Genomic DNA, 26,897 nt, shown 5'->3' on the forward strand with positions numbered 1-26,897 from the left:
TAGGACACACAAAACAGCCATGAAACAATGGTTCTCCACGCCCCTTGCTCTCTGTCTTTTTCTTAACCCCGTGTGTGTGTGTGTGTGTGTGTGTGTGTGTGTGTGTGTACTTTTGCCCACACACATATACCCGTAGGTATAGCAAGCATTCTCTGATGTTGGTGTGAAGGTCAGAGGACAGTTTTCTGGTCCTCATTCTTAAAAAGTTTGTATTGCACTGTAGGAGAAAAGTTTTATGAAACTAAGAAAGCCACCAGGTAAATTTATTAGTATTTTGGAAACTGTCTTAGTTAGGGTTTTACTGCTGTGAACAGACACCATGACCAAGGCCACTCTTACAAGGACAACATTTAATTGGAGCTGTCTTAGGGGTTCAGAGGTTCAGTTCATTATCACCAAGGTGGGAATATGGCAACATTCAAGCAGGCATGGTACAGGAGGAGCAGAGAATTCTACATCTTCATCTGAGGGCTGCTAGCAGAATACTGGCTCCCAGGCAGCTAGGACAAGGGTCTTATAGCCCACACCACAGTGACATACCTACTCCAATAGGGCCGCACTTTCTAATAGTGCCACCCCCTGGGCTGAGCACATACAAACCATTCCAGAAACTCAAGTCTGAATTCAGTTCTGATTTGCCATGTACAAACCCTGGAACTTAAAGCATGCCACTTACTGCCAGAGCTTTAGTTTTTAAACTTTAAAATGACAATAACAACTGCCATCTTTGTTGAAAGGATGGAGAGCTAAAGTATGTAGATTATAGGACAACACAGTAGACCTTCTGTAAATGGTCTCTTTTCAAGCTTGTAGCTAAGAAGCAGTACTTTAATAATAGCATGTGACCTCAGTTCAGATCCTGATCTTCAGTCACCAGCTCTGTGAATGTTAAAGTAGTTGAGTAAACCTAGTAGGTATATATAGTATCTAGCACAAATAGACAGACGTGCATAGTAAATACTTCTCTTGAATGCAGTAGTGCATATGTGTATGGGTCAAGGCGTGAAGCTGCGTAAGACATGAGACTGGAACAGGGTAGTGATGGTAGGTAAAGAAAAGGCATATGTGTGTGTGTGTGTGTGTGTGTGTGTGTGTGTGTGTGTGTGTGAGTGTGTGAGTATGAGAGAGTGTGTGTGTATGTGAGTGTGTGTGAGTGTGTGTGAGTGTGAGAGAGAGTGTGTGTGTATGTGAGTGTGTGAGTGTGAGAGAGTGTGTGTGTGTGTATGTGAGTAAGAGAGAGAGAGAGAGAGAGAGAGTGTGTGTGTGTGTGTGTGTGTGTGTGTGTGTGTGTGTGTATGTAGCCCTAGCTGGCCTGGAACCTGCTATGTAGTCAAGGCTGGCTTTGAACTCACAGAGATCCTCTTGCCTTCGAATGGTGGGATTAAAGACATGGACAGACCTAGCATAGTTGTCTTGGCCACAGTTCTGTTTCTGTGAAGAGACACTATGATCAAGGCAACTATTGTAAGAGAAAGTATTTAACTGGGAGCTTGGTTGCTGTTCAGAGATTTAAGTCCATTATCTTCATGGTGGACAGTATGCAGACGGGTACTGGAGAAGTAGCTGAGATCTGTATCTTGATTCATAGGCAGAGAGAGAGACTTTGGACTTGGAATGGTCTTTGGAAACCTCAAAGCCCACTCCTAGTGACATACTTCTCCAACAAGGCCACGCCTTTTAATTCTTCTAATCCTTTCAAATAGTGCTTCTCCTGGTGACTAAGTATTCAAATATAATATCCTGTAGGGGCCATTCTTATTCAAAACACCACAACAGTGTTCTTAAAGGATAAAAAAAAAAAAGATAGGGAAATTTGAGATAGAGAAGGAAATAGTTTATATACTCTAGTCTTATACATAGTATTTATTCTTTTTTTATAGAAAATGAAAATAATGCAAGCATGTCTTTGAATTGTATTAATGCTAACTCAAAGGTCTTCCTATATTTTTAATAGAATACATTATTTGGGGCTTGTAAGAGTATGGACTGCTTTTGCAGAAGATCTGAGTCCAATTCCCAGTATCCATAAGGGGCTCTGGTCTCCTCCAGCACCTGTGCTCATGTCCCCGCACCTCCCTGTGCAGACACACTTATGTAGATAATTTAGAGTAAACTATTTTAAATGTGTGTTGTTTGGGGACTGGTGATATTGTTCAGAGATAGAGCACTTACCTATATGAATAGGACCCTGGTTCAGTTCCCAGTACTGCCACCCCATCCCACCCCCCAAACCCCCAAAAGAGAGAAGAGTAGAGGGAAAGGAATGAGAGTGGAGGAGACCCGTGAAGCAATGTACTATTTGTTATTTAACGATCACCAGCAGTGCTAGAGAGATGGCGCGGCCACTCTTGTTGAGGACCCAGGTGCAGTCCCTAGCACCCACGTGGCCGCTCACAACTGTCTGAACTCCAGTTCCATGGGATCTGATGGTTTCTGGGCTCTCTGGGTCCCAGGCACATATGTGGTACAAATGTATATAAGTTTCAAACATACACATACAAAAAAATACAATCTTAAAAAATAAATACAAGATCATTAGCAGAGTAACAACTTCCATTTTGTTGGGTATCAGTGGTGGACAAATTTCTTTCTTTCCTTAAGACAGAGTCTCCTCACTGTTTCCTCTGGCTGTCCTGGAACTCACTCTGTAGACCAGGCTAGGCTTGAACTCAGAGATTCACCTGCCTCTGCCTCCCAAGTATTGAAATTAAAGGCCTGTGCCACCGTGCTAGATGTGGGCAGGTTCCTTCACTAGGGAAATGTAGTTTGCTGCATATCGCTAAGCAGTAATATTCACACTTCAGGATTGTGTTGTTCAGAGTCCCTGAGAACTTAGATGTTGACTGTTCCACATCTTGGTACAGTTGTAGACTTCTTTTGCAATTTCTGGATTTGAAACATAGCTGTCTTCCTGTTTTTCAGGCTTGTAGAAAATGAAGCCTTACTCACCTCACCCTCCCACTCTCTTTCAGATATTCAGAGTAGTGTGCATATGTTTGGGTAACCCACCAGAGACCTTCACCTGGGAGTATCGAGACAAAGATAAAAACTACCACAAGGTCGGCCCCATAACACCCTTGCAGTTTTACAAGGAACACGTGAAGCCACTCTTCAACATGGAAGATAAGGTTAGTGGGTGGTGCCAGCAGCTGCAGGCTATCTACTTCCAATCATCTGTTGTTTGCACCGAGGGTATAAGAGTCCCAGGTTAATGTGCATGCTTCCTGAAGTGGGTATGCACCCGACAGAAGTATGCACTCCAGGGTCCCTCCCCAGTGTTTCTCGTCCGAATTTCTGACGTTAAGCCAAGAGTCAGCTTATTCCCAAATCCCCAACCTCCTTCCTGGAAATTTAAGGTTCAGATCAATGTCAGATACAAAAAATGGCGATACAAATACTGGATTTTTTGTATAGGCTCAGAGCACCCTCATCTCCTGGCCTTTCTGGAAACTCCTGTTAAAGGAGGGCATCATTGCTCGCTGTTCTTCCTTCTTCTGCATCTGCCTAGGGTACGAGCAGGACCTCCCTGCTTCCTTGGGGGGCCTTTTGATCCTCTTCAAAAATACTGCATTGCTACAAACTGAGTCTCTCTTACTCTTTGATGAAGGGCCTATGGCAGTGTTCCAAGAGTGGTGCCTTAGGCGTTATATGGAGTGTGACAGATTTAATTTGGGGGCAGTTTTTACCAGTAGGGAAGACAGCTCTCCGGTGTGTTCTTTGTGCTAATTAGAACACGTAGTCCCTTCTTCACGGTGTTTCTCCAGCTTTGGATTACTCGTTACATTTACCTTGTGGCTTTAGAGTTTATTCTTGTAGTTAGAGGAGATGAGCTTGTTGTAGCCAAAGCATTCAGCAGAGAGGTTGTGTTACTTGACATCTTTGGTCTTGTGCTCTAATATACATGTTCTTGATCTCAAAAGATTTGTTTTGTGAATGACCCACGGCCCCAGCACAAGTACAATAAATTGTACACAGTAGACTACTTGAGCAATATGGTTGGAGGGAGAAAAACGCTGTATAACAACCAGCCCATTGACTTCTTGAAAAAGATGGTTGCTGCCTCCATCAGAGATGGAGAGGTTAGTACTGCTTATGTCTCGGTGTCTCCCTCATGGGGTTAAAACAGCTGCTGCTTTCCTCTCACTGCCCTGGTTTATGTTGACTCTCTTCTATTTCTAGGCTGTGTGGTTTGGCTGTGATGTTGGGAAGCACTTCAATGGCAAGCTGGGCCTCAGTGACATGAATGTGTGAGTGCAGAGTTCAAAGTAGGATGCTCTTTGTGGGTTGTTGCTGTGGGAGGGCTCATGGGCAAAGTGCCTCTGCTCAGGTCCACCCAGACATTGAGGTGGGCCTGAGGGTGGGTCTTTCTCTGCATCCGTGAGTTTTTCACTCCTGTCAGAGACTGCACACATGTAACCTCTTTAACCCTGGAAACCAAGATCATACTAGAGCAGAAATCACTGGTGTTCCTAAGATGCTGTCTTGTGTGGGAAAGACGCCGTGAACACACACGGGATGACCTGGAAAGCTGCCCGGCACACATTGGGTGTAATGAGAGACTTCCCAGCGCTCCATTTATTGATCCGTCTTTAAATGCTTCTCTTCCTTTGATGCTTTATGGATATTCTCTTTAGGACAGGTTGGGCTAAGTTATATATTTGCCTGAACTCTTTCTCTTTCGTCTTCATTCCTAAGCTGAGTCAGACAAGATTCCTTGATTTTACTTCATTTAAAATACAGCATGGTTAAGAGCACTGACTGCTCTCGCAGAGGAAGGACCTGAATTCAGTTCCCAGCTAACTTCAGATAGCTCACAGCTGCCTGTAACTCCAGTTCCATGGGCTGTGATGTTCTCTTCTGACCTCCTTGGGCACTTGCAGACATGGGGCGTATACTCACATAGACACATATGCAGACTTTGCAAAAATCATAAAGTAAATACGTCATTTTTTGATTTACCCATAAATAATTCTGACAAGTAGAAAAGTTCAATACTGTCTTGATATTTAACAAAAAGAAAAAACATTAATGGTGAAACTTTTTGGTTTTATATTTGAAAAGGAGAGTGGAGACAGGATGATCAAGATTGCAAGTCAATGGCTATACAGCAAGTTCAGTGCCAGCCTGGGCTATATACCACATTGCCTATGAATGAGTGAATGAATACAGACATATACAGTCAGTAGTTTGATTCAGAAACTGTGAGGGTCTACAAACTTGAAAGAGACCATTATAAGAAGTTACTGCAAAAGCATTTTCATTTTTAAAATGATTTTTATTTATTTACTTATTTATTTATTAATTATAAGTACACTGTCACTGTGTTCAGACACACCAGAATAGGGCATCCCATTATAGATGGTTGTAAGCCACCATGTGGTTGCTGGGATTTGAACTTAGGACCTCTGGAAGAGCAGTCAGTGCTCTTAACCACTGAGCCAACTCTCCAGCCCAGCATTTTCATTTTTTTTTTTTTTTAATTTTAGATTTATTTATTTATTCTAAGTACACTGTAGCTGTCTTCAGATACACCAGAAGAGGGCATCAGATCTCTTTACAGATGGTTGTGAGCCACCATGTGGTTGCTGGGAATTGAACTCATGACTTCTGGAAGAGCAGTCGGGTGCTCTTAACCACTGAGCCATCTCTCCAGCCCCGCATTTTCATTTTTAAAAGGTAATTTTCTTGCCCATTGTGGTAATGCACATCTTTAATCCCAGCACTCAGGAGGCAGAGGCAAGCGGATTGCTTAAAAGAGGGCAGCCTGGTCCACCTAGTGCATTCCAGGACAGTTAGAGCTATGTAGAGAGAGCCTGTCTCAAACAAACCAAAAATCAAAAACAAAAGAAAAAAACAGTACAAATCAGCCAGTATTTACTTTTGAGGTTTTATATTTAATGCTTTTGTATTGTCCTGCACAGTGTAGTGAGGTGTAAGGCGTGGAGCTCACTGAGACGGTCTGTGCAGAGCTCAGTGTCCGCACATAGTCAGGATGAACTCTCTTCATTCACCCTCTCCCTCTTTTACAGCTATGATCACGAGTTAGTGTTCGGTGTCTCCTTGAAGAACATGAACAAAGCTGAGAGGTTGGCTTTTGGTGAGTCACTCATGACCCACGCCATGACCTTCACTGCTGTCTCAGAGAAGGTAGGCTCCCCAGCGTGTCGCTAATGGGTCCATTGATGGGCAGGTGGATCCACACTCTCCTGCAGACTGTCCGTCCAGCAGAGCCACAGTTACTATATTTGATTCCTGTCGAACATTAGCTTCCAAGGAAGATGTAGTTCCTGTATCACTTGGTGTTCAGCTACTTGCTTAGTGGTAGTAAAGACAATAATACACTGTGAGGACAAGGTTTCGGTGGGCAAGGAACAAAGAGGTAGCTTCTTTTTTGTAATTTGGTAGATTAGTGAAGGATCCTAGGAAAAGATGTCTTCTAAGAAATTGAAATGGGCTCATAGAGTGTCTGCATCTCGATGCCTTGTTCACACTCACCTTTGCGAGGTCACTTAGAGTCACGAGTTACTGTCATACTCAGTAATCTATGACCTCCATGCCCGCCACTGGATTTTACACACTGGGATGCCGATTCTTTAAGTCCTGTGTGAATGATGGCTCTGTTCTTTCTTGACCCTTTTACAGTTCGGCACCCATTCTAGGCTGTAAAACTGTCAGGAAGCACAGGAGAGAAGACTAGAACGGCATTAGTTCTTCACCCTGGTGAGCCAGACATGTTCTCTCGACAGCACCGCCATCAGAAAGGCAACCCACAGCTACCTACCTTACCTAAATTATTTTAGGAAATATTTTGTTGTTTTTATGTGGCCCACTAGATTTTTGATAATTAAAGCATTTATAAATATCTGGTATATTGCTATGCCAGACTTTCTTATGTCCTCCTAGAAGTCCTGGTATTTCTGAAGTATTTTTTTGAATTATTTTGTGTGCTTTCTAGGCAAAACTGAGAGTGGAATGGAGTTTCATTGTATACCTTCCTCCTGTCCTTTCTGATCACTTCATGTGAAGATGCTTCTCTCTCCTCACAGTGCTCCAGAACCTTGTGCTCTCTCAGTCACATCTAGATGTGAACTGGTTATAGAGTACACTCCTGCAGCCCCAGCTATGGGAGCCTAAGACAGCACGACTGAATGACAGTCATTCAGGATTCTGCTTCAAAGCAGAAGAGTCCAAAACCAAAACCTTATCTTACAGGGTTATTCATTTATACAAATTACACAGTTTGGTCTTTAAGTAGCCAGCCTCTGAGATGCTCTCAGTTTTATGTGAGTTCAAATGCAGTGTCATGTATGAAGCACCCTGTCCCAACTTGGTAGTCTGTGCTCATTCCTGACCCTCATGTACTTTTCCTAAATAGATGCAGAGGTGAGCTCTTACAGCCAGGGAGCTGTTTCCTTCACCATTCCATCTTCTCAGCTGTGTAGCTAGAGAGATCCCACACCAAGATACAGACAAGTATGTGTAATACAATTGCTGTGGCCTTTGTAGATTGAGAAAGCATTCAGAAGAGACATGCATACAGCAATACATTCCTACACATAAAAAAGAAAGAAAACATTTGCCAAACACTGTCACTCACACCTAATTCTAACATTCAAGAGACAGAGGCAGGAAGATTGCCAGGAATTCAAAGCCAGACCTTATCTCAGAAAAAAAAAAAAAGAATTTTATATTTCTCTAATGTCCTTCCATGTTGCTGATTTCATGGAGTCTCTATGAAGCAGGATTGTCTATCACTCTGAGATGGTATGTGATCTAGAGGACAACTTGATCTAGGTCCCTCAGAAATCCATTGGTAAGATGAAGAGGACAGCAAACATTCAGACCTTTACTGACAAGGGAACAGACCCGGCTCTCACAGTGACGTCTCAGAGGAAGTAAAGAGGGGTTGCTGTGAGTGGGGTAAAGAGCAGAAGGAGACATTTAGTAAGCTGCGCCCAGCATGGATAGTTCAGGCGTTTGATTCCTACGGTTTATCTGTTGCCTAAATCCAAGATCTGAGAAACTTACTAAAAGTAGTACTGGGGTGAGCAAAGCCAGAGGAAACTGAGTCCCACGTGGACATCGCTCATCAGGCAGTGACGCGGAAGCGGGACTGACAGATGAAATCATTGGCAGATGGAGCAAGGGTCGGTGCCTTTCTCATGCTACAGAAAAGCATTTTTCCCAAATACAGCCTGCCTTTTGTCCCTCTCTGTCTGTGTGTCTAATAAAGACTGAATGAGGGTTATCATGTGAATGTCATGTCCCTTTGAGAGTGAAAGCTGAGCTTAATAATGAAGGCAGAAGAGGATGGACAGTTGCGAGGACTGGGCTTTGTTTAGGAATTGCTCCTTTTGCTTTTCTCTCTTTTTTTTTTTTTTTTTCTTTTTTCTGTTTTTCAGAGCTGGGGACCGAACCCAGGGCCTTGCGCTCGCTAGGCAAGCGCTCTACCGCTGAGCTAAATCCCCAACCCTTCTCTTTTTTTTTTTTAATTTATTTATTTGTTTTATTTATTAAGTACACTGTACCTGTCTTCAGACCCACCAGAAGAGGGCATCAGATCCCATTACAGATGGCTGTGAGCCACCGTGTGGTTGCTGGGAATTGAACTCAGAACCTCTGGAAGAGCAGTCCATGCTCTTAACCACTGAGCCATCTCTCCAGCCCTTCCTTTTGCTTTTCTTTGCCACTCAGTCTTTTACCTTAAATTTATTATTTATGTAACTGAATCTGTAAAAGAACACACTTGAGGATATCATTACTTAGTTTCCCTAATTAGAAAACTAGATATCATGATGAAAATATTTTTGTTTTGCTTTTTAAAAACTTTGACCAGATCTTAGGATCATTCCTTAAATTAATGCATTGGGATGCTTTTTCAAAGAATTCGAGTCCTGGGGACAGCTTTGTGACTTGAGGAGTTGGTTCTCACCATCCACTTTTACCTGGTTTCATGGATCCAACTGAGTCTGTCTGGCTTGAGTGTCAAGCACTTTACCACTGAGCCTCCAACCAACCCTATGTGCTTTTTCTTCTCTGCTTAGGGTAGGAAAGAGCAGGGTAGCTAGCAGGGCTGGGGATGGCTCTGTGGTTAAGAGAGCTTCAGAGGACCAGATTTGTGTCCCAGTATCATGGTCAAGGGACACAGAAACTCCCTACCTGCTTGTAACTCCAGCTCTAGAGGGTCTCACACCCACATATGCACATAGACACACATATACATAACAGATAGGTCTTTTTAGAAAGGAGGTACTGGTTTTTGTTTCATTGCATTTTAACACCAACAGATTGAAATTGCACTAATATTGGATGTCTTCTGGTGATAGGAAATGTATGGCCGTGCTCAGCGTTCCGAGCAGCCTGAGGTGACTTAACTGACACGACAGCTCAGCTGGGAGAACCTTGTTTCAGATGTTCACTGTTGTCTGCTTTCTGGCAGGATGACCAGGAAGGTGCATTTGTGAAATGGAGAGTAGAGAATTCATGGGGTGAAGACCACGGCCACAAAGGTAAGCTTCAGCTACCAACTCAGTGTACCTGGAGTCTGCTCCCCTCTGCCTCTTGGGGTAGAAAGCTGTTCCAGTGTAGGGGATTTGTTGGTACTTAGTCCCTCTGGTTCTCCTGTCCTACAGGAAAATAGCAGCTTGTAGGCCCCACGTTCCTATGGTCTACATGAGCCTAAACTCCCAGGTTAACTGAGACCAGTGTATGTTGTTATTTGTTCCAAACCACACTGACCGTCCAGGACTGTAGCAGACCCTCTTGGCTGAATGGAAGGTGGTGAAACCATTGCGGTGTACTCAATATGTGACACTTCATACATTTTGTCACAGCACCAGCACATTGGAAAGAAGCCTTCCAAAGGGAGAATGGAATTGGCAAAAAGAAATTTTCTGTAAGGACCTCTCAGGATTCTCTTATAAGTTATGAAGCGTAAAGTTACCATTTAAAACTTTTTTTAAAGGGGTTGGGGATTTAGCTCAGTGGTAGAGCGCTTACTTAGCAACCGCAAGGCCCTGGGTTCAGTCCCCAGCTCTGAAAAAAAAAAAAAAAGAAAAAAAAAAACCAACTTTTTTTATACTGCAAATCCAAACCCTGGTAGTAATCAGAATAAGATATAGTGACACAAAACTAAATAACATAGCTATATATAAGTTGTAGAAAAAAGATTTAAACATGTATAAATAAAAGAAAATTAAGCTCTCTAACTGTTGCTGCTTAATAGTTTTGCATGTTCTTGGAAAACTGAGATTGTTTTGTTGATATATAAAAGCCTTTTTAAGGAGATTTTTACTTTTTAAATTTTAGAGCTTCAAGCTGAAAATGGGGTGCGGGGTTCTAGCTCAGTGGTATAGCCCTACCTAGTCAGTCCTCAGTACGACAGCAGCAGGGAGGGTGAAGGAAGGAGAAAGAGAAGAAGCCAGGCCTAGTGGCCCAGCTGTTACCTCAGTGTAAAACAAAAGCAGTGGCTGTAGTCACCACTTGTGTGACAGCACCAGCATATCGGGTGCTGGTGGTGGTTTGTGGCTAGCTTTCTCAGTTTCTGTCTTCCTTTCTTTTGGTCAGTGGAGTCTAGCTAGGGAGACATTAGTGGAAGAGTGTAGTAGACTAGTTATAAGAATGAAAGGAGTGGGTGTGGAAACACAAATGAACTTAGACCCAAATAAGCACACATCTCATCCAACAGGAATCAGACTGCTTAGGAGGAGAGAGGACGAGGCCTCAGCCCTGCTTGCTGGGGCCTCTCTGTTAGACAGGTGATTTCCCCCGTTCTTCAGAGTTCTGATGTCCAAGGCCAGAAGCTAATGAAGTTGGACGTGACGGCGCTTCCATCGCTCATCTCCGTACTCAGTCTGTCTAATCCATGAGCTTCACAGGACTTGAGTGTGTAACTGAGCAGCACAGCCCTGTATGTGAGGGCCAGCACCAGAAACTGTTAAACTGCCTTCCAAGACTCTTCTCCTCTTGAAAGTGATCACTATAAATTATGACCGACCGTCCTGGGAACTGCAGTTAAGTGGAGCAGCTCCATGTTTATATGAACAAATACAAGCTCTGTTAGTGCTCCTCTGTCAGTATTGGGTGACCACATGCCCCTCCTCCGTGATTCTTATTTTTTTTTTTTTTAAAGATTTATTTTATTACATATGAGTACACTGTCACTGTCTTCAGCCACACCAGAAGAGGGCATCGGATCCCATGACAGATGGTTGAGAGCCACCATGTGGTTGCTGGGATTTGAACTCAGGACCTCTGGAAGAGCAGCCAGTGCTCTTAACCGCTGAGCCATCTCTCCAGCCCTGATTCTTATTTTTTTTAACAATTTATTTATTTTGTGTATGTGAGTACACTGTGGCTGTCTTCAGACACACCAGAAGAGGGCATCAGATCCCATTACAGATGGCTGTGAGCCACCACGTGGTTGCTAGGAATTGAATTTAAGACCTTTGGAAGAGTAGTTAGTGGTCCAAACTGCTGAACCATCTCTCCAGCTTCATGATTCTGTAATTTTTAAATTCACTATTATAAATTATAATGCAGTACTTTAAAAATTAGTTTCTTATTAGGTAAATTTCATTTTAATACAAATACAATCGGCATCTGGGAGTTAGAAGCCTTAACAAAGCTAGCAAAAAGTGAAGGTGATCCAGTTAAGTCTGTAAATCAGTGATGGTTAGGAAATGAATGTTTATTAACAGCCTGGCAGGGGAGAGTCACAAGGCGGTTTCCCAGAGTGAGGGTCATCCGTTGCACCCAGTGTGCTGATCCCCACAGTTCCCAAATGCAGGAGGCTCACCTGTGCAATCTGCAACAGTGGGCACTGTGTCCATGTTTCTCCCATCTTGACTTTTTTGTTTTTAAAGAGGATGCTTGTGTAAAAAGGACTGGATTCCTTGGCTAACCCAAAATACTGGGTTCAAGTGCTTTTTCTCTTCCTTCAGGTGAGCCTCTGGCTCCTGTCTCATCCCTGCAAGTGGAACTATGTCCAGGGAAAAGACTAAAGTTACAGCTTGGTTTTTTTTTTTTTGGCATTTCATTAGGTGACGTCACTGGGTTTTAGATGAAGTGTGTTGTGTACATTACTACCCTGAGGCTCAGCACGTGTTCCAGAGTATTGTGGCCTCTTTGCTAGTTTCCTGTTGTATGAACCCCTTTGCCCTAGGAAGTGCACGTCTGTCTTCTCAGTCTTGTAGCCTCTGCTGCACTCAGAGAACCGGAGTCTTCATACTCACAGTCTCTGGAGTCCGCCTTGAGCAGTGAAGGCTGACTGCTTGTTTTGGTTGTTGTTTTCAATTAATTAAAATGCCTGAGATTGTAGAGCCAAGAAGATAGAGATTGAACTGGGAATGGGCAAGGAATAGTTCATTCAAAGCCAAAATAATTCCTATCATGTGTTTCTTGGTAATGTCCTTTCTGACTTAACAGGAAGGAAGGAAAACATGACCTAATTTTATTGACACACTTGTCCTTTAGAGATTAGTTATTTTGCTCTCTAGTGTATTTTTTTTAATTTATTTATTTTATGTATATAAGTGCACTGTAGCTGTCTTCAGACACACCAGAAGAGGGCATCAGATCCCATTATAGGTGGTTGTGAGCCACCATGTGGTTGCTGGGAATTGAACTCAGGACCTCTGGAAGAGCAGTCAGTGCTCTCAACCACTGAGCCATCTCTCCAGCCCTCTCTAGTGTATTTTGCTGGCAGTGTGTGTTTACTCCAGCAAGGTCCCTCAGTCTGTCACCTGGGTGGACATTGGCTGGCAGGGCTTGTGTTTGCCGGAAGCAGAACCCTGAAGTCTTATTTCTGAAGATAACATTGTTAATAGTGCGTTAACTATTCTCTTTGGGATTTCTGTCTGTTAAGATCCATGTTTCTGAAAGCAGCTTTGATAATACAAGCTGGAGGTAAACAGAGCAAAGATACCTAGGCAAGCTGCCCTTGCTCTACCTAGGGGCAGCTTTTGGCTTCGGTCTCCATGGGCCGTGTTTGTAGAATTTTCTCCCCAGAGACTACTGGGTAGATTAGCTGACCTTTTCCACAAAATGGGCAGAGTTTCCTTCTGACCAAAAGAGACAGGAGGAAGATTTGGTTCTTACCTTGATGCCACCTCTTTCTGGTGACTGAGTGTTTAATCTGCTGCGCTAGAACAGTGATGCATGCCAAGTGGCATCCCGAATAGCTGGTTCCTCCCCTGCTGGAAATATTGGCCTCATTTGATCCTTATTTATGGAATCTATCAGATATGGATTTCATGGTGAGATGAGGAAAGAGACTGTGAGATTTGCCACCTTATCTTTTAGTTTAAAAAGGTGATCTGGTAAAACATTCTATTTAGAAATATGCTATTTAGAAATTTAAGGGGCTGGAGAGATGGCTCAGTGGTTAAGAGCACTGATTGCTCTTCCAAAGGTCCTGAGTTCAAATCCCAGTAACGACATGGTGGCTCACAACCATCTGTAATGAGATCGGATACCCTCTTCTGATGTGTCTGAAGACAGCTACAGTGTGTTTGTGTGTGTGTGTGTGTATATATATATATATATATATATATATATATATATATATGAAAGCTACAGTGTGTATGTGTATATATGTGTGTGTGTATATATGAAAGAAAGAAGGAAGGAAGGAAGGAAGGAAAGAAAGAAAGAAAGAAAGAAAGAAAGAAAGAAAGAAAAAAGAAATTTAAGTTCAAGGAAACACTGGTGGTGTAGCTTATTCTTGTAGCCTTAGGAGGAAAGACAGAGGAGGATTAGAAATTTAAAGTTATTCTAGACGTCATAAGACCTGGTGTCAGCCTCTCCTCCCAAAAAAAAAAAAAAAAAATTAGAGGAAACAAGAAATTCATCTGAGAGAGCATAGTCTTTGCACCAGAGTGACTGAGAGACCCTCAGTGATCTGTGATGGAGCTAAAATCACAACCCAGCCTGACAACAGAGCTGGTCTTTTTGACTGCCAAACTGTGCTTTTTCTGAATTTCTCTTTTGGATGCATTTGGCCCATTCATAGAAATCACAAGACCGTTCATGATTGTGGCAGTTTGAGTGAGAATGTCCTCGTAGACCCATATGTCTGAATGCCTGGTTTCCGGTTGATGGAACCCTTTGGGAAGGATTAGGAGGCATGGCCTTGTTGGTGTAGGTATGTCTGTGAGGATAGGTTTCGGGTTTTCAAAAGCCCACACCATTCCCAGTTAGTGTGTTCTTCTCCCTCTTCCTCCCTCTTCCCCTCCCCTTCCCCCTTTTTTCCTCTTCTCGGCCCTCTCCCATTTTCCCTCTCCTTTTCTCTGCCTTGTGGTTGTTCTCAAAATGGAACTCTTAGCTATGGCTTTAGCCCCATCCTGCCTGCCTGCCTGCCTGCCTGCCTGCCTGCCTGCCTGCCTGCCTGCCTGCTGCCATGCTGTCTCCATGGTCATGGACTCTCACCTGAAACTATAAGCCCCAAATAAACTCTTCTATGAGTTTCGTTAGTCATGGTATCTTAACCACAGCAATAGAAAAGTAACAGAGACAATGCTTTTTGGTGACTAGAAACAGTGGCCGAGGGGACATAAAACTCTACCACTTTATGGAGGATCTGGAAACATAGTGGTGTTAGAAGAGGCTCCTGGAGTCGGAACAGGGTGAGGTACCTTAGGAAGCCTGTGAGCAGCATTAAACATAAAACATGAAACATGTGAATCTGGCAAGTGACAGACCAGACACAGCCAGCCCATGTTCCCAAGTTGTCCATCTTCCTTTTTAAATTTTTAACTTGTTGGCACAGGCAATTTCTAACATATTAAAGGTAAGCATATGGATTTTAGTGTGTGTATGTGTTGTCAGGTGTTGGATGGTCTCTCCCATGATTAGCCTTAAAGTTTTATTCCTAATTGGTCTATCAGTCGTGAGGTTGCAGTAGTATAAGAGGCCGGCCACCGAGCAGAGAGCTGGGGTGGGGAGCTGTTGTGACATAGTTCTTAGTGTTTATCCAGTCTGCTTTCTAGCACCCTTCCCAGGGTGCTCAGCGATCTGTGATCCTCCTGTCTCAGCCTCCTGAGACTAAGATTACAGGAACAAGCAGTAGAGTAATGCAGCTCTTCAGAGGCAATGGCGCTTCCGGGTCTACACGTTCTCCTCACTGGTTGGAATCTTCATCTTTTAAAAGTTGTCTCGTTTTTTCATTTTGAGCCAAGATGAGTTTTTCACATCCCTAGTGCTTTGCGTCTTTCAGACACATGAGCTTTTTTTTTTTTCTTTTCTCTCTCTTTTTTTTTCTTTTCTCTCTCTTTTTTTTTTTTTTCTATTCTCTCTTTTTTTTTTTTTTTTTTTCAGAGCTGGGGACCCAACCCCAGCATGAGCTTTTGAAATCATTTTAACCTACATTTTTTTAATCTTTCAAATAAATCTGCTTGTTCCTGATTTCATTTTAGTAAAATGTTCAGACTTGCTCCTAAAAAGGAACCTTATGGTGTTCTTGGTTAGAGAAACTTGAGCATATTGAGTATTAATCGGAAAGAAACTTAATTGCCAATTTATATTATGTGCTTTATAATGTCCAACATGATGACCAATAAGTGTCTCACTAACCAGACAGCACATAATTTTTAAAACAGTATATTTAAAGTTCAGCACAAATTTCACTCCATTCCTTGATTTTACATTGTGTAACCAGGTGTGCTGACTTGAAACAGACTGTCAGTTCTCAGTCACAGATCCCCGAAGGGTCTGGAGGCTTGTGCTCTCTCTGCTCTCTCAGCAGCACAGATGCTTGCTGTCCCCATGAGGCACTGGTGTAGAGTTCCTCTGTGGCCCTCCAGTGAGGTGCTGTGTAAAACTTCATTCAGACTGCATATGACTCAAATGCAGAGCGGGTTTGTTTCACCACGTGGCATCCTGGTAGGATGTGAGTGTGGGTGCACCTGTGCTGACGGTTACTGAGAAGTTTTGGTGTGTACGGGTTGCATGAGATTAGAGCAGAGCTGGGGTGCAGGTCTCATAGATTTCCTAGACATGTACAACTTACAGAAGGCAAGCAGTATTTATGAATGTGTTAAGGTTCACTTATGGAGAGTTAGAAACTCAGTGACGTTGCTGTAGTAAGAGTGATGTTGCCAGCTGAAAGCAGTCCCTGACTTCCTGGATTGGTGAAGATACAAGGTTGTGACTGTGATTGAACTGCCACTGGTCACATCTGGGGAGTTGAGTTCTGGACAAGGACTTTCCATTGTTCGTCCTTATTAATGAAATGCCTGCAAGCCTTGGGCTATAAAACTAGTCCATGTGAGTAGAGGATGCACAGGCTATCTGGTTCAATGGTGCTTCCTTATTGACATACAGGACTTGAGACAGCTACCAATGTGGACACGGAGATCCACAATGCTACAGATTTAAGGCTTCAAACCAGGCATCAGCTTCTGAGAGAATTCTTGTAGTTAACAAAACGGAATGTGTGTATTTGTAATTTTTCTTGTAAAAGAATCTATTTTGCCCTGAGGAATGTTTCTGACATTTTTAAGGATGGAGGTTAATCTGGGACCAGGCTGTGTGGGCACCTCCAGGTTGTGTAGGGGTTGTCATGGCATCAAGCCTGTCTGAGTGTAACTTTCTCATCTATAAAGGTGGCCTGTAATTGTGTGAAGGACAGAGGAAGCACACCACACGCTCGGCTGCCGTCGTTCATGCTTTAGACTGATGGGGGCAGGAGGCTCGCTCACTTTCTCATTCAGAAAAGACTGACTCGCCCATGCTTCTAGCTTCAGAGCTTCGAGAACAGAGCTCAGCATGGCTGCTGCTACGTCACAGTCACTGGATAGGTGCCCCACAGCGCACGCTTGGTTTCGTGAGAAAAGCTGGCAAAGATGGATAGAGCTGAGGAGAAGCCATTAGCAGTGGCTTCAACTCACATTTATCAGTGGAATGCAGAGACCCGTGCACAGCCATGATTGAGTGAATGTCCCCAACCCTCTGAGGAATTTATACTTAATCTCCTGGGAGGTGGGAACAGGAGTTGAAGAGGGCTGTGATGAGACAGAAGTGGCATTCATGGTGTGCTCTGCAGACTAAGATACAGGGGAAATAGACCGCAAAAACTAAGAAGGTGACTTCTCCAAGAAGGCAGGTGATGGAGAGAGCAAGGGCTGGATGGCTCCTCAGTGGAGAGATGAGGAGGGCAGGAGCTGAGGTTACTGAGAAGGTGGCGTGGAAAGACTCCCTCAACAGCCAGGGGTGTTGGTGTCCAGGAGATTGTGGGGACCACAGTGATATAAGTGGGAATAAGTGGGCTCAGATTCATAGGCGGTTTCAGGGACTGCAAGAGAGTCTCTTGTGTGCCAAACTAGCCTTTCAATACTCAGTGTCTCGTGTGTGTGTGTGTGTGTGTGTGTGTGTGTGTGTGTGTGTGTGTGTAACACAGGAGTAAGTGCAGGATTACAGGATGGTGAATAAGGAGAGTGAACTGTGGGTCCTCCTGAGGAGTCTTCCTGGAGGAGACAGCCTGATGAAGGTTAGGGCTTCTGCCAGGCTGGCTAGGGAGATAGTTGCTCGCTCAGACGGCAGGACGGCAGCTCTTTACATTTGGAGCATGCTTTGGACAGGTCAGAGGTGTGTTGCTAAGCAATAATGTGGCCTACATCCAGGGGGGTTGCCCTAGAACAAGTAACAAGAGTGTTGGTTTGGGGGCAGAGAAAAGTTACCTGTGAAATCAGACCCTTGGGTAGACAAGATCCTGGCCTGGCCCCCGTTCTGTCTCAGTTTGTGTGGCTTTCACTTGTGGTCCAGGGAAAGCAGACTGGAGCCCTGAGGTGAGCAGCTGCTATCTGGCCTCTTGGGGAACAGTATCCTTGGGATGGGCATAATTTGCTTATCAAATTTTGTCATTTTTAAAAAGTGGGGCCAGCAAAAGGCTCATTGGACAAAGGACCTTGCCACCAAACCTTACTCTGCGAGATTGGTTCCCGGGACCCAGATGGTGGAGGGAGAGAACATCTCCCACAGTTGTCCTCTGACTCCTACATCATGGCGTGTTTGCACACCCAAGCCAGTGTAATGTAAATGCTCCTAGAGAAACCCAGACAGCCCTTCCTCCTACTGCATTGGCTCTTTCACCGTGCCCCACTTTCCCGTGCTTAGCAGGGGCACCATACTGTCTCTAGCCTTTGTGTCTAAGAGAGGCCACCAGTAATATCCGGCTCAGTGAATATCTCGTCTGTTATCTGCAAAAGGTTCATGACCATGAATGTGTCCTCAGCCCAGCCAGACATCTGTGTCTGGTCTGGAGAGAGAAGCAGCTTCTTAGGGCACTGTCCAAGTGACAGTCATAAGTACAAGTGGTTATTTGGTTACCTCCCTCTGCCTTTTTCTTTTTAAAACATTAACCCATTTGAATCATCCTATCTCCTAAAGATGCTCTGAACACATGGCATTTCTGTTATTGTTATTGTAATTGTTGAGGTGGGGTCTCACTATATAGGTCTCACTCCGTAACTCACTATATAGATCAGGCTGAACTCACATAGATCCTCCTGCATCTGCCTCCTGAGAGCTGAGTGTAGTAACGCACCATTACCCCCAGCTGCATGTGTGTCTTAAAGTATAATTCTTCTAATAAATAATAACAGTACAGGTTCAAAGGTCAATGTCAAAATGCACGGACATCTGTTGCCTTCTTACTGCGGCCAATGGCAGCACACTGTACACTGTGCTTTGTGCCCATCTCAAGCAGCCCGCCTTGGAAGCATTTCCAGTTCTCCATCTTCTATCATCTGGATGTCTGGTTTATTTAACCAGTTCCCTAACTATTGAAACTTTAGTGGACTAACTGACTAACCAATTAACCAACTGATGGATTAACATATTTTCCTATTTCAGATACAGCGATGGGTTATTCCATGTACAGTGTGTAAAACAGTTCCTGGCCTATTGTAAGGACTGAATAGGTTTCTGGTCAAACTACACATAAATACCTATTGTGTGTACCCCTAGGGTAAAGTCCTAGAAATGACTGGCTTAGTGAAGAGGACAAAGGTATATTTAACTTTTCTGCAGGTTGCCAGATTCTGTTCAATGGGGTTGTTATTTTGCACATTTGTAGCACACTGTATTTAAGACATTTGGCCTCACACACTGAGTATCTAACAAAAGTGACTGACAGATTGTCTGCTGTCCATTGTACATATTTAAACTGTCTCTGTCCATGGTTGAGAATTAGACTGTGCCAAAGTCTTCGTGAACTGATGAGGGTTTTTTGGTTTTTGTTTTTTTGTTTTGTTTTGTTTTTTTGGTTCTTTTTTTCGGAGCTGGGGACCGAACCCAGGGCCTTGCGCTTCCTAGGCAAGTGCTCTGCCACTGAGCCAAATCCCCAACCCCGTTTTGTTTTGTTTTTAAGTATTCCTTGTATTTTCTTAGGCCCTTACCCTAATTTTCTCCCTTGTATTTATTTTTCTTATAAAAGAAACTTTAAGCATAGAGTTAAAGCCAGAAAGATTGATAAATACAACTTTCTAAAAATTAAGGAATTTTAATAGTCTATAAAAAATGTAAACTAAATTAGAAGACAAAATGCGTGATAGGAAGAAAGTTTGCAGCCAAAATAAACATATACCATGCTGTTAGTGATCACTGTGGAAACTGTGGAAACACTCTGGCTCCGACTAGGACGAGCAGAGGATGCTGTGGAGGTGGCCGGGTAAAGTGAGCAAAGCGCTTACCTGCACGCAGGTCAAGTTTGACTGACATTTGAATCGTAGCTAGCACCTAGCAGACAGAGAAAGGGGTTCCCCAGAGCAAGCTAGCCATAGACCAACCAAATTGGTGAGCATTGATTCAAGTGACAGAGCCATCTAACATAAAAGTTGAAGAGGAATTGAGGAAGACATTTGATGTCAGCTTCTGGCTTCCATGGGCATCACACATTCTGCACACAGGTGTACACAGAGGATAAGGGACGACAGATCTCAGAGAGTTTATTGTGAGTTTTAAAAACTTTTTGTATATGTGTCTCTTTGTATGTACACATGGAACAGGTGCCTTTGGAGGCCAGATTAGGGTGTCAGATTTCCTGAGAGTTACAGATGGTTATAAGCCACACAACGTGGGTTCTGAGAACTAAACTCAGGTCCTGAAAGAGCAGCAAGGGCTCTTGCCGAGCCTCTCTCCAGCCTCTGTTGCTTTTCTTTATAACTTCTCCACACATGTATCCTTGTATATGCATAGCTGTGTGTATTCATGCATGCGTGTGTGTGTGTGTGTGTGTGTGTGTGTGTGTGTGTGTGTGTGTGTGTGTGTGTCTTGCTCGCGCGCCACAGAATGAATACGGAAGTCAGAGGGCAACTTGAAGGAGTTGATTCTCTCCCACCATCCGAGTTCCAGGTATCACACTGAGGCCATTAAGGTTGAGAGCAAGTGCCTTTACCCACTAAGCCCTCAGGTACAAGAAAACTTAAAAATGGTTCAGTCAGATCCAAAAGAAAGTTGGCAGTTATATAGTCAAGCTCCAGAAAATCTCGTGAGGAACGAGACTGCAGATAGAGGTGTGAAGTATTTTTAGTACTACTAGTATTACTCCTGAGGAGAAAACGGCTGAGAGCTAGTGTAGGGAGTGGATTCATACAGACTTGAACTTGGGAGTGAGGTAGAGCATCTCAGAAGGAGAGGAAGTCGAAAGGCAGTGTATGGAGCTTCGTAATTAAGCCTATTTTGACTTATCCCTGTGACACAGTCTGCAGGTGGAGACTTTACCAAAGCAGCAAGGTAAGGTAAAACGAATGGGTTGTTCCTCTAGTGGTCGTAGGTAGTTTTTAAGTTATCTCTTCCTTCTCTTCTTCCTCTCCTTACCATGTTCCTAGAAGTATTTTCTTATAGTAAACTTGAATTGTTTGGGTAACTTTTTAAAGCAGCTGAAAGATACTAGAGCATTTGAGATATCTGGGAGAGAACATGGAACTACCTCACACACGGTGTGACACGCCATTTAGTTACTGTTATGTGTCAGAGTGTGTGTAGAGTGCGTGTACTGTGTGGAACCACGTGTAATATACAAGTTAAAGGGGATGTAACTATGTATGTCTGCTCTGTTCTTACAATCTTTAGCAGGCTGTGGGTGCCCTTTGCCCTGTCATCTTAGTGGCTGACATGTTCTGTAAGGTGTCACTGTCTTAGGCAATTTGGAACATAGACGGACAGGTTGGTTTTTTTTCTGGGAGCCTTGCTGCACTCCTGAGTTAGGGCCTTGGGTAACAAGTTGGCTTCCTTAGGTCAGTCCATCTGGACACTCCCCAGAGCAGAACATTAACTTGTTTATTTGTTTATATAAGGAGAGTTTCATTACATAGCAGAGGCTAGTCTCAGCCTCCCCTCTGACCCTTTCTGTGCTGGGATTACAGCTGTGCACCAACCACCACACCAAACTTAATTGTGCTTTGCCATACTTGGGTTTTATTTTTATAGAAAAAAAAATTGCAAATTGTCAGTTATGTCTTAGAACAAAGGTGATAAAAATTTGAAAATATTTCTAACTCATAAATGGTGAAATAAAGGTTGGAGAGATAGCTTAGCAGTTAACAGCACATACGTCTTTTCCAGAGGACCTAAGTCCAGTTCTCAGCAGCTTGCAGACCGCTCACACAGCTCATAACCACCTGTAATTCCAAAAGCGGAGATACAACTTTTTCTTCCAGCTCCATGGATCTATATATCCCCACATGTGCATATAATTAAAAATATGTGTGTTAAAATAAATGGTAATATTTTGTTGTTTTAATATAGTCTGCCAAGTTTAAGCCTCGGGCCGTTGGCAGTGTCAGTAGGCTCAGATAACACTTGCATCCATAAACTAGCCACCCGGGGCTCTTCTGTGGGAGTGAGGCTCAGCTTCCGGCCTGTAGCCATGTCCCCAGCTCTGCCTGCCCTTCACAGTGGCTCCTTCCCTTTCCCACAGAAAACCCAGAAGCATGGCCAGTTGCTTTAGGATTGCTTGTTTATTTGCTCAAAGAATTTAAATAAGAACTAATGCTTAAAGAAATTGTATTCCCAAAGTTGACTTCTTTATACATTGTCTGTCTTTTCTGAATGTTAACTGAGATTCCAGTTTTCTTTCTTGGCTGGGAGATGAACCTTTAGTTCAGAGCCACACCCACAGCCTGCTGCATCCCACAGCACCCTTGGGCTTCAGACTCTTCTCAGCACTTCTGGCTTCAGCCTTACTGATCCTAATCTCCGTAAAACTCTGAGACATGCAGTGTCGACAGTTGAAGCTCTCACGTCTGTTATCTGCCAGGGTGCAAGTACTTGGCAGCTCTCACACTGAGGGCGTTGTGGGCCCTGAAGAACTCATATCCTGCAGAAAGAGGCTAATCAAGGCAGGTCCTGTTGGCAGGGACATGGAAAGGGTGGGCTACAGTCGATAGGAGATTTAATTTGTGAGGACTTAATGTGATCTCCTTTGGAACAAGATAGCACAGATGTACTCTGTGCATTTTCTCTGTGCTGTCTTTGAAGACTCATTTGATTGTGCGGTGATAGCATTGTTAGTAGGACACAGAACTTTATTACAGAGTCTGCCTCCATCCTTTACCTGCCTCGCTGCCCAGAGCTGTCTAGGTCATGCTCAGCCTGCTCTGTGCTGAGGGGAGGAGGTCTGATGTCTCAGATGGTGTGGGGGAGCTTTTGAGATGGTCTAACTTTGTAGCCTAGGCTGGCCTCAAACTTGCAGTAGTTCTCCTGCCTCAGCCCCTCACATGCTAGGAATCCAGACATTAAGCAGTATGTCTCTCTTTGACAAGGCAAATGCTGAGTTTCTCAGGAGTGCATACTTCAGATATAGCGGGAGTGGGATTGACTAGCACTAATACAGGTAATGAGGGCCTGAGTGATTGACAGAGCAGAGCTGGAGAGCCAGGGGGTAGAGTCGGTCAGATCAGAAGCAGCAGGCAGTGCTCTGTTCTCTCTCCTTACCTGCCACTGGAAGAAGAAGCAGCCTTGAGTCAAGAGGGTCTCACCAGGCGACTCCCTTGACGAGCCTTGGTTCAGCACCCCTGAGAGCACTGTGTGTGTATACACATGCCTGTGTGATGCTGGGGACTGGAACTAGAAAACTAGAAAGTATTTCTAACTCATGAGTGGTAAAGTCAAGGTTGGAGAGATCACTTAGCAGTTAACAGCACATATGTCTTCTCCAGAGGACCTAAGGCGCTCAGCACTGACTTCGTTAGAACGTTGTCTCGTGCGTGTGGTACTGCTGGTGCGAACATGTGGCCGAGCTGTGCTCTCTGGCATCATCTCCATCCTTAATTTTTCTCACTGAACTGGGAACTCACTGTGGCTGGCCACCAAAACCCTGGGATCCACCTCTCTCCATACCCCCAGGTCACGAATCGTGCTCAGTTTTTTATGTGGGTGCTGGGGATCTGAACTCAAATTCTTAGGCACAGAAGCACTTTATCTACTGAGCCTTCACTCCCGCCCATAGAAATGTTTTAAAGTTAATTTTTAATATAACAAATAGTAATCGATATATAGATATAACCCACAAATTTAGGGCCTTTAATTATTTTTATATTTAATTATGTGTGTATGAGGGTTTTCCCTGCAGGAATGAATGTATACTGGGTGTGTACCTGGTGCTCTTGGGGGTCAGAAGAAGGCATTGGATCCCTTGAGACCAGAGTACGGATGGTTGTGTCCCCATGTTGTGCTGGGAATTGAACCTAGGTCCTCTGCAAGAGCAACAAGAGCGCTAAACCACTGGGCCATCCTTCCAGCTTTCTTTAATTATTTTTAAGAGTATGTAAACAGGTTTTAAAGCCAAAGACGTTTGGAAACTGCTTACCTAGAGAACTCTGTGGGGGGGGGGGAGGGTTGTTTCTTGGTTTAGTCTATTAGAAGGGGCACATGTACATTCATTTGTGCATTTGTCTTTGTGTCTCTGTGTATTGTCTGCTTTGCTTTGTTACTTTTAGTCAGGGTCTCATGTAGCCCAGGATGGCCTTGAACTCCCCTCGTAGCAAAGATGTCTTTGAAATCTTGATCCTCAGCTCCCAAATGCTGCTGTTATAAGAGTGTGCGTCACCACACCTGGCTTTAGAGCATCTTCTTGGGAGAAACATCTATGTCTTCTCCCTTACTCTTGGTCCTATGTAGGAATTAATACCACTAGGTTTACATAAATAAACAGAGGAAGGCAGCTAAAGTGTCTGCTCTAGCAAGTGCCAGCTGCATCTTGTGGGTAGTGGATGCTCTTTGCTGCAAATCCCCTGATGTGCATGCAAGTGCTCCTGGTTAGGTGTGTGCTTAGAAATGCTGTGCCCTGCTCTGGTTTTAACACACTCTGTCAGTCTCTTGTTCGCACTGTTTTCCTTCATACTGTAAGTGGTTTAAGCTGAGTATTTGCTCACAGGAGTTTGTTTCCTGAACATTCCTGGGAGGACCTTGTGGAGTCTGAGGTCGGGTTAATCTCTCCAATAGGAAGAGCCAGGTTGATAATCTGGGTGCCGTGCTGGGGAATGTGTGCCACTTGCCGTCTCAGTGTTCTGTCTCAGTGTCACTCCCTTTCAGAAAATCGAGGGCTGTGTGATCACCCAGTGTCACCTGCAAAAGAGTGGCTGGCTGCCGGCCATGGTGACGTGCCCCTCGCAGCTTAGCTGGTTGCTATCAGAGTATGTGAGAGGGAGAGCAGTCAGTGAAGCTAGGTGCATGGTGAGATGAGGATGGGGCTGTACTGCCCTAGAGATGAATGCCCCAGGGGGAGTATGAACCAGACACTTTCCGCTGACCCACTGGTGTACAAGTCAGCACCCATCATCACTGAGGCCGCCAAGTGGGGACCAGCATGGGCCTGCATAGCTATAGGTCCTCTCTGAAGGCACATCAGTTACTCTGAGCCCCCTTTTCTTAGTGGGTGAGCACACAGCAGTGTCTATCCTGTCTGCTGCACAGATTGCTAGTGAAACTGGAACTCAGAGGAGATTAGAGGCCAATGCTGGAAAACTTGTTTTTGTAGAAGATCTTCTTTTGTAGTAGTAGTAGGAGGAGGAGGAGGCTCTCTGCTTTCTGCATACCCTCTGAACTCAGGAGTGTTTCTTCTCTCCTTTCCAGGTTACCTGTGCATGACCGATGAGTGGTTCTCTGAGTATGTCTACGAGGTGGTGGTGGACAAGAAGCATGTCCCAGAAGAGGTGCTGGCTGTGTTAGAGCAGGAGCCTATTGTCCTGCCGGCATGGGACCCCATGGGGGCTTTGGCTGAATGAGTGAGTGGACCGCCTCCAGCTCCTTCCTCTTCCCATGGGATCGGATGTAGCTGCCAAGGACAGATCCAGGGACTGAAACCAAAGTTACATGGGTGGCTGTTCCCACAGGATACAGTCAGACTCTTGGGTTTCCAGTCTCTTCCAGGAACCTCTTTGAGAAAAATGCTTTCTGCTGAAACAAAATATTCATAAAGGAAAAAAATAAAGGGGAAGGATTGGGGCATCCTGTCTGCTCTCCTCATCTCTGACGGCTCAGGACCTCATAGCATTTTAATTGGATGTAGTTGTCCACGGTCATGGTCTTTGTGTTTGTGGTAAGACAGTAAGATGAGCGGCTGAGGTGTGTGGAGAACAAACAGTCCTGGGCTCCTTGTTCCTACAGTAGATTAGGGAGGGTTAGCTAGGATTTGAACTCTCAACGCTGCATGCTGCCGCACAGGTCACTGTCCTTCCTACCTGGCAGTCGCTGAATTCAACTTCCACAAGGTTGTCTCATGTGACTAATAGCTCGAGAAGGGAAGGCTGATCGGCTCTGACATGATTCCTTCCTGTTCTGAACTGTGGGGCTCACCTGGGCCAGGTTAAACCTCGTCAGGGGCTCAACTGTCATCACTAGGGCACCCCATTGAATGCTTTAACGTCTGTCTCTGCGTTGGGGGTTGGGTGGGGAGAAAAAGTGATGCTCATTCTTTCTGATAACTCGATGGTGCTGAGAAGCTTTTGAATAAAAGACTTTGCTAAATGAGAATAAGCCCTCGTATTTGGTCTGTAAACTCTAAGAAGTGTTTATTTAGCTACAAATGGGAGCAGCCAAGTAGTTGAGGCTCTTCAACGTGAAGAAAAAGGAGCAGAGCTCAGGGGTTTCCTCCTTCAGCTGCTCTGCAGGGCATGATCCCAGCCTGAGCCTCCCCACCCTCCCCATCCTCGTAGCTTCTGCAGAGGCCCTTCGTGCTCCAACTCTGAGGGCCGTGTCCCTGCCATTCAACATTGCTTCATGGCCGCACCCAGACCCATTGTCTCTGGTGGTCTTGCCGTAGAAGGGGGCTAAGGAGCATGGGTGTTTTGTTGAACAGAGCAGAGCTCCCATTTAGCATTTCTACCAGTGTCTACACCCAGATTTTTCTGGCTCCCCAAAATTCTCAGCCCTCACAGGAGATGTTGTTTGTCATGGCACTTCCCAAGGTTAAATTAGATAAAGACTCGACTTAGCCAGCATGTTCACAGTGTGCAGGCCATCCCATTCCAGGGCGATAATCCACCTCTACACATGTGGGGCACAGACCTGAAAATATGGGTCACCTCCAAACTGAAGCCAAGGGAACCAATACTAACTTCTCATTTGTAACTGCATTTAGCAGAAAGAGTTGGGTGCTGTGAGAGAGGTACAGTGGCTCTAGCACTACAGGGCTAAGCCAGGACTGCCAAGAGTTCAAGGTCAGCCTAGGATACATAGTAAGTTCCAGCCCAGACTGAGAACAAGAGCCTGTTTCAAACAAAACAAAAAAAAAAAGAGATGGTAAGAAAAAAAAAATAGCTAGAATTCTGTACTCAATAAAACCGCCTTTCAAGGAGATAACATAAAGGACATTTTTAGAAGAAAGAAAACTTGTGTTTTCCCCTAAAGAAGGAAGTGATCCAGTGTGGGAGAGGTTGGAAATGAATAAGCAAACACAG

The 26,897-nt window shown here is 44.3% G+C and overlaps 1 protein-coding gene across 1 annotated transcript in view; it reads left to right on the top strand.

Moving 5' to 3' along the window:
* Blmh (bleomycin hydrolase) overlaps window positions 1-25,971 on the top strand; it is a 43,077-nt gene extending 17,106 nt beyond the window's left edge. Inside the window, 6 exon segments of the mRNA NM_001034163.1 lie at window positions 2,973-3,128; window positions 3,921-4,079; window positions 4,180-4,247; window positions 6,030-6,147; window positions 9,440-9,509; window positions 25,072-25,971. Of these exon segments, the coding sequence (NP_001029335.1) occupies window positions 2,973-3,128; window positions 3,921-4,079; window positions 4,180-4,247; window positions 6,030-6,147; window positions 9,440-9,509; window positions 25,072-25,223 (723 nt within the window). The 3' untranslated portion in view covers window positions 25,224-25,971.
* The last annotated feature ends 926 nt before the right edge of the window (window positions 25,972-26,897 follow it).

Source organism: Rattus norvegicus, chromosome 10 (genome assembly GCF_021556685.1).
Source record: "Rattus norvegicus strain SHRSP/BbbUtx chromosome 10, alternate assembly SHRSP_T2T, whole genome shotgun sequence".
Classification (NCBI taxonomy): Eukaryota; Metazoa; Chordata; class Mammalia; order Rodentia; family Muridae; genus Rattus; species Rattus norvegicus.